General features: G+C 42.5%; 1 protein-coding gene across 1 annotated transcript; it reads left to right on the forward strand.

The window, feature by feature from the left end:
- Window position 1: 1 nt before the first annotated feature.
- On the forward strand, window positions 2-7737 carry NSMCE1 (NSE1 homolog, SMC5-SMC6 complex component). Its single transcript, XM_032125631.1, is given in 9 exon segments — window positions 2-59; window positions 1086-1236; window positions 3124-3245; window positions 4068-4145; window positions 4887-5033; window positions 5993-6109; window positions 6960-7080; window positions 7521-7540; window positions 7543-7737. Coding segments are annotated over 8 exon segments (762 nt in total). The 5' UTR covers window positions 2-59; window positions 1086-1115; the 3' UTR covers window positions 7579-7737.
- Window positions 7738-8450: the final 713 nt, after the last annotated feature.

Raw genomic sequence — 8450 nt, forward strand, 5'->3', positions numbered from 1 at the left:
GGCCGGCGCGGGGCCGGGGCGGGGCCATCGATGGCCGGCGCGCGGTGCTGCGAGCACGGGTAGGTGCGGGGGCGGCGTGAGGGGGGTGGTGCTGCGTTGGGAGCTCCGGGAAACTCCGGTGGGTTCCGGTGAGCCCCGGTGGGTCCCGGCAGGGCCGAGGGCCGGGCGGTTTTTTGGGCCGTTGCCTTCGTGGGCTGCGGCTGGCCCGGGGCCGCGCGGGCGGCGAAGCGGCGGGGCCGGAGCTCAGCCAGAAGCGGGCAGTCGGTCGATGCGCTGGTCAGGGAATTTCCTGAGCTGCCTTTAGTTAGTTCAGGCGTTCTTCGAAACCTGTACAGGATTATTTTCGGTCCAAAGTCACCCGCTCTGATTGACTGTGTTCAAATCAGGCTGTGTGGGGAGTAGGAGCTTTACCCAATGTAGAATCACAGATGGTGTGTTTGTCACCCAGCAGTGTTATTTTCAGGTTTGGGGGATGGCAGTGTTGTGAGTGCCGTGGGAGGGGGTTACGGTTAATGGAACGTTATGTAACGGTTGGTGGGGCGTTGAGAGCTCTCTACCCACCGTTCGTAACAAGTCAAACCGGCCCAATCCAGTTTGCTCAGCAACATGCTGTGCAGCTTCGATGAAAACCACACTGTATAGAGAAGATCATTATCAAAGTTTAGAGGCTCAGTGACCACCAGGGGTGCCTAAAGACCCTCCAAGAACACCGTCTGAGACTAACTGTGCAGACTCAAGCGACTTAATATATATATCACCTTGAGCCAACCACGCACGTTAAGTAGGAGTCATTCCTCTGTGTATCCAGTACTGCAATAAAATATTGCTTGCTTCTTAATTAGGAGTTTTATTCCCGATTTTGGGTAACAAAAATGCCTGTGTTGTTCTTTTCTGTAGCTAAAACTAGTTGAGCTTTATCTCTTGCACCCTTCCAGAACCTCAGAGCTGGTCACCCTCTGCCTTCTGAGGACGACCTTGGGATCTGCTTTTTTTGCTCTCATTCAATGTAATAGAGTTTAATGGAAATCTTGTGTACACTTGGACTGTGTATTCTTAATTTCCATGAACATGTGCATTAATTCCAGCTTAAACCTCCTGCAGCCTGGTGAAACACCATGATGGCAGCTCAGATGACTGATGCTCATCGACGGTTCTTGCAGGTTCTGATGTCTAATGGAATAACAGAAGGATCAGAGGCCAGGAAAATACACCAGCACTGCTGTGAAACTGATAAAGGTGTGTCTGTCTTGGTGATGAAAGAACTGGGGTTTTTTCATGGTGCAGCTTACAAATAATTTGACTTCTGAAGGGCATGGACCAGCTAAAAAAAGTTTAAAAACTGTAATGATATGAGTGTTCCTTCTCTTTCCTGAAAGATAAAATAACATAGCAATGAGTAAACTAACTTCCAATCAGGCCAGATTCATATATAGTACTTTTTATTTTATCAGCGTTGTTTATAGGTTATACATATAAATAATTTAACAAAAATTTTTAGAAGTACTGGAAGTACTTCACTGTAGTGAATGCTTTTAAGTAAATGCACTTCAGTTATTTCTCTCAGGTGTTGTGGGAGAAGTGACTACTGCAGAAACATTTTGGTGAGGATGAGATGAGGTTTCCTGGTGAATTGCTGTGCTTTTTTCCCATCTCACCTGCACTGTATTGTCCATTCCAAGTCCTGGAAGCTGTGCTCCTGCCAGACTTAGGAGTGTCCCTGTGCCATGTCACCATGCTACCCACTCTGCAGGGACTCTTCTGGTTTTCTGTGAATTTGTACCTACTTACCCATAGATGTAAGGTCAGAATGAAGTAATCTATTTGTGTGTCTCTTGAGTCCGGAAGTATAACCTGACCTACTTCTTAGATGCTAAAATTGCGAAGCGCAACTTTTGGTGTGCTCTAACCCCTATTCATTTTTTATGGAGAGTTTTTATCCCTTTTTTTCCCACATAAGATCTACTGGAACAACCACTCATCTCACATTAAAATATTAGAGCTGTTGTACAAAAGAGTATTCTGCTATCTTTCATCTTTTACCCTGAGATCTGTCACTAAAGCTTCTTGACTGCTGTGTGCAGTGTTTCCTGTTGACAGAGACTAAGCAGGTGACAAAATTACACTTAAATATTGTACTTACTTTACTTAGTACTTATTGTACTTACTTTTTATTGTTCTTGCTGTTTGTTGGCTTTGTTCACTAAAGGAATCATGTATCAGAATCAGGAAGTCCTGGTCCAGGAGCATCCTGTGAGTGCTGTTTGGCACTGTGGTGTATAGTGCCATGGGGCTTGGGAGTGGGACCTTGGTTCAATGCTGTTATGTGAGTGAGGGGCTCCTGTGACTGAGAACAGGATTAATTTAGTGATAACTGGTTGTATTTTTGGGACATGAATCATTTATCTAAAATTACAGAGCTGTTACTTAACTCGGGTTTTTAAACCATAGACTGATGAAGGCAACAGGAGTGCTGCCACTGACAAAATCTTGTTTTGGATGGACATGAGGGTTGTGCTGGTGCTGTGCAGGCAAGAGCCATCACATGCGCTTCCACAGAATGACTCTAAAGTCCATCTTAATTATGTGTATGAGAAAACTGCTGCTAGTATTTACTTGGTTTATAGAACATGATTCAAGATACTACTTGTGTTTCTACAACACTAGGATTTTAGCTTTTCTGATATGTAACTTGATCACTTATATGCCAGTTATTTGTGAAACAGAGCACACAGAAGCAAGAAATCCCTTGCATATAAAGGAATTCAAGTCAGTGTATTTTTCTATCGTGCATAATATTTTTTGCCAGTTGTGTTTTATTTTCAGTTTAGCTTAGTTCAATCACTGTAATTATTGGATTAGTACCATGGATTCCCTGAAACAAGGCAGAATGTCTGGACTCTGTCAACTGATTTTAAAGGAGCTGAGTGTCTCTTAGGGCCACAAGACAGCAGCACAAGGAAGTGATATGTCTGCTGAATAGAACAGTTTGAATTCCTGTTTGAATTCTGCCTCACTTTTAGTTTTAGCACTTTTACTTGGGAAAGATGTTCCACATAAAAAGATCTGCCTGATGTGTAGTTGTTTGACTTTTCTCTGTATGTGGTTTTTCTCATTAATTTTCAGTTTACTACGCACACGATAAACTGGACGATTTCATCAGCACTATTAATAGCCACCTGCAGCCTTTGTTTATGCAGATCCGGAAAGGACTATCAGAAGATGATGGGAGAGCACATTATGCTGTAGTAGGTACCTGCTGTTTGTGTGGGGCTGGCAGTGGCTGCAGGAGCTGCTGGGAGGATAAACTGCCATAGCCCACGTGTGTGGGAATAGGACATGGCAGCAAGGACAACAGCACTGTCGGAGTTACTTAGCATAAACATTGCTTAAGTGCTGAAGTGAGATTCCTTTACCACAGGAGACTTTCTTTCTTGAGACAGATTTTTAAACTAGAAAACACAGAGAGCTGTCCAACATTACTTTCTTTTTCTCCCACTCAAAAATCAACCTAGCACAAAAGGGTTGTTGAGGAGGGGCCTATAAGAAGTTTCCCCAGATGATGTACAATGTGCATGTCAGAGAAGGAAGGTTATCTAGTAATTTCCAAAGGCCATACAGGAGGTATTCTAACATTAGCTGCTGCTTTTAGACTTTCCTTTTGCCAGTTAAGTTGAGCTAACAGTTAATAGTAGTAGCATGTGCAATAAGAGTAGAAAACATGGGCAACTGTTTTTCACAGTGAAAAAAAAGGTGACTGATAGCATAGTTTCTGCTGCTGTCTTGCACTGGGCCTGGTGTGAGGTGTCAGCTCTGCTGCAGCACTCTGTGTCAGTTCTGGGAGCTTGGGTTGTTGAATGGCTTTGCCTGGGCAGAGGCAGCTGTGGAGAATTTGTGGTTGGAAGATCAGGGCTTGTAAAGAAAGAACTTGAATATGATCAAGTGCCCCTCAAAGAACTAACATTTATGTTAATTGTAAGATGATGTATTCTTTATCTCAGAGGGTCCTTTACAGTTTCTGGTATACAACTACAATGGCACTTTTGTATATCAGTTTATTTTTTTTTTAGGTGAATTTGGCGGAAACTGAAGTAACTAAAATGGCATCTGACTATACAGAAATTGAATTAGAATTGTTCAGAAAAACAGTAAGTATGTCACTTACCACTTAGTAAATCATATTATTTGGGAAGTTATCATCTTAAAATTAATGAAAATGGAAATGAATGGAGATGTGGTTGAGGAAGTAGTTGCCATTTTACCTAAATTTATCTGAGATTAGATGGGTGGGGTGGGCGGGGATGAAAGTGTGTGCAAGTAGTGATTTGCTCTTGTAAATCAGTTATGGGTAAGGCAGTATCAGCACCAGGGAAGGGCTCCTTGGGGTTAGGGACACAACACATCTGCTTTCAGTTACACAAACAAAAGCAATTTGTTCAGGATTTTCAGTCATGATTGCTGAGTTTTTCACTGGCTTCCATAGTTTAGTCATATACAGTAGTTTTTAATGCTAGTAACACACAAAATGAATTTGCTGATTTGAATATAAACATTTGCCTATGGTTATTGAGGTCTTTCCTGAAAAGAACTTCAATAAAGAGCAGATAAAAAGAAACTGATCTCTCACCACTGAGTGTGTCCAGGGGTCCCTGAATGCACTTAGGCAGCTCTTCTATTTGTGGAAATGTTTTCTTTCCAGAGATGGAAACTATCAAGGGGACAGTGATTGTTTCAGCTTTTGGCCTTTGTTTTACAATTCTGGTTCAAGCCATATACTGTAGTATCTCTCACTTATGTGGATGCTATAAAAATGCACATCAGCACGTTACTATAAGGTATGTCTGCCTAATTGCAGTGTTTCTAATACTTGGTAATGTTTCTTCCTGTAGATGGACCTAATAATTTTATCAGAAAATGGGTTTGCCTCATCTACAGATATTTTAAACTTGGCAGACCAATTTAAGACAAAGAAAATGAAGAAAAAGGAAGCAGAACAAGTGCTGAAAGTTTTTGTGGAGGACAAGTGGCTCTCTGAGGTAACTGCATTCAAGTGTTCGTAGTTCAGTAGGTCCAGCTACCATGTTCTTATGGATGTGGTAGCTGAAACTGGAGGTCTTCTTGAATGACTGATGGCAAAAATGGTCTTATGGGGCCCATGCTTATTGCTGCTCCAGTGATTTTTGCAGAAAAGGAAGGAGACTTACAAGGAAGAAGTCCTTGGGTAGGTCTGTGCAGGACTATATGGTTTCAATTTCTTGTACCTGAGCCAGGTGGGTTCATGTGCCCGGTCCTGCCCAGTGACACACGGACATCCTTTGTACACAACAGCACAGCATCCTTCAGCCTGGAACAAGAGCTGGGGAAAGCTCTTCACAGTGATCAGTGCTGTTAGTTACGTTTACAATTTCCTGAAAAGGAGTAAGGCCAGACATGTTGAAAACTCCTCTACCAGAAATGCATGGGCCACTGTGCACATGATTACACCTGTTTTATTTTATGAGGGAGCAGTGGAGATGAGCTCACCATGTGGACACTGCAATTGCTTGCTAAACGAGACCTTAATCCCTTGTCTGCTGGAGTCATTGCATCATAGATCTCCAGCCTGCTGCCACACAGTTACTTGCATGTTAAGTTGATTTGACAGAGATTTCCAAAGATACCTCAAGCAGGAAATGCCTAGATTTTCTCGAAAGCTGGGAGAATTTTCTCTTAATATATAAATGGAGAGTCCCAAAACAGCATGCCTCTGTTAAGGCACACATGCTTGCTCATCTGTGCTTTTCAAGGACTAGATCTCTGTTAAAGGTGTGGGATCTTTATTCTGCTCCTCTAAACCAAAGGGGTTCTGCTATTTCAAAAGTGTTCTGGTATTGCATTGTACCAGCACAATAATTTCATGACGGTAGAAAAAAGTGGCTTGTTAATAAGTGGTTAGCAGTCAAAAAACGTAAAAGGAATTTAAAGAAATTCCTCATCTCAACATTTGTTTCCTTAGAAAAATGGAGAATATACTCTGCATACTCGTTGCATAATTGAGATGGAACAGTACATTCTCAGCAACTACCAGGATGTGGCAAGGAAATGTAACATCTGTCACAGCCTCGCCATCCAGGTAACACATTTTACCACCTCCTCCAATGGACTTGTGTCATCATAGCTGAGGTTTGTGGTACTTTCCCTTGGGTAGTAGGTAGGCACTAAAAAATCTTGGTCTTGTAATCTGGTCATGGTGCTCGTGTATTTTGAAAAAAAAACTTCTTTTTTTCTTTTCAGGCATTTTATCTTCTGTCTTTAGAAATAAAATTGTCTTGGAGCAGTGTCTCCACGTATAAGGTTAGGGAAAGTGCACTCCGGCAATGAGATTCGTGGTTGTGCTGTCTGGCTTTCCAAACCAGCATGTTAGAGATGAACCCCTGATGCTGAAAGAGGTTTAGCAATGAGGTGTTAGCAGTGTCCTCTTTGGGTCTTACCAACAGATGTCATCGTGTGACACGTTCACTCTTGGTCCTGGGATTTTAATTCAGGAATTGCTTGTGTTTGAACCTCAGAAGGAGCACATGTGCTACGTAGAGCATGCTAAAGCACTGTGTTTTGATAACTGGGACGTTACCAGTTCAGTCTTAAGTAGTTACAGCCTGGATTCCTATTCCAAAACTGCTATGTTTTCTTGCTCTGTGAGCCTGCATCTTCTGATCTGCCCAACTAACATGCTTCCATGTTACTTTTTCCATCCTAATTGGTCTCCTTTATTGCACTGAAACTGTTGTCTTTCAAGCTAGATTTTGTCCATATACCTCCTTTTACCCTTTACCACCGTTGACTGTTGAGTGTGTCCACCACCTGTATTGTGGGAACCATTCTTTGGAACAAAGCGTTGCATATCTGCTGCCCTTTGTAACAACTTTCTCTTAAATGGAAGGACAGGTTAGAAAGATTTTCTGAATCAACACTCCTGATTTCAGAGCCAAGTATGTGAATCCTGTGGAATTGGAATGCACCTACCTTGTGTCAGAAAGTACTTCAGAGCTCAGGCTGAACCCCGCTGTCCCAAGTGTAATGAATTCTGGTCTTGTGACATCCCAGGTACCAAGCAACCTATTTTTAAAAAAATTGAATGTAATAATACTAGGGAATGGGCTGTGATGTTCAGTGGCACTGGCTGTATTATTTGTAACTGTATCAGCCATTTCTGACTTCAGCGGTATGTTTCAGACACTAAACCACACATAGGCAGTATTGAGCCCCCACAGTGCCCAAAGAGTGCCACAGGGGCATAGAAGACCCTGCGCATGTTTTTTTATAACTATCTTTAGGAGGTGGGGGGGAATAGAGACACAACCATGACACTAAAACTTCTGGAAATACCAAGCTTCTAAGAATCTCTTTGGAATTCCTCCATTTGTCCAGGGAAATGGGACATTGTGAACAGCAACACAGGAATATACAAAGCATTTTCGAAAGGGAGGTTATACAATATTATTCTTTTTTCTGTGTTGTCCATTAACCTTTAGCTTTCTTTGCAGGGATGAGTCGGATGGGCTCCCAGACCCACCACAGAACTCCATTCTTGGCCCTAGATGATGCCAGTAAAACCTGATGACAGTGACATCTGTTTGCCCCCACTCTGGCAGAACAGCCAGACTGTATTGTATCCATTAGTAACAGTGGTCAGTGTACTCATTTTCTAAAGTTCTAAGAATCTTAAAATAAAACTGTGACTGACCTCCCTGTTCACAGTAACGCCTGCCTTCCTGTTTTGTGTTCGTAATTCTCCATATTCTTGGGTTGGGACTCTCAGTGCATGTTTGGGGATGAAAGATGCAAATGTTTTAGTTGGTCCTGCAAGCTGATTTATGCAGCTGAACTCTTGAAAGAAGCCTTTCTCAGCAAGTGCTCCCTGTTTGTACAGGGACAGTACAAATTCAGGTGCACAGTGGAAATGACACCTGCTGTAGCACCTCAAGCAGGTGAAAAATCAGTGCAGTATGTGCAAGGCAGCTGGCTGAATCTCTGACCTAGGACTGGAGTTGGAACACTTCTAGTTGGCACTGTGGTTGTGTTTTGTCCCTTCTTTAGATACAGAAGAATTTGTCTTGACATAAGGCCAGGTCATGAACAGCTGTGCTCTGTAAGGAGGGAATATTGCCACAGAATGATTGGGAAGCAGTAGGAGCAGACTTAGGGCAATTTTAGCTTATGTCTGCAAAGTGCTGAAAAAATTACGATATTGAGATTCTTTAGGTTTTTAGTCGTGGCACTTCTGTCTCCAGTTTTAAGTAAGGATGCTTCTTCCTTTAAGAGTGGCTTGGATAGGAGCCAAGGACTGGCTGTTGCCAGACACCAGACTGAAATAGCAGCATTCTTGTCCTTGGTAGAGATGCGTGACACTGCAGAAAGGCTCTGTCAGCAGTTCAGGTGGTGCTTAATCAAAGTATAATTAAAGTTCAGTTTAT

Source organism: Corvus moneduloides, chromosome 16 (genome assembly GCF_009650955.1).
Source record: "Corvus moneduloides isolate bCorMon1 chromosome 16, bCorMon1.pri, whole genome shotgun sequence".
NCBI classification, from domain to species: domain Eukaryota; kingdom Metazoa; phylum Chordata; class Aves; order Passeriformes; family Corvidae; genus Corvus; species Corvus moneduloides.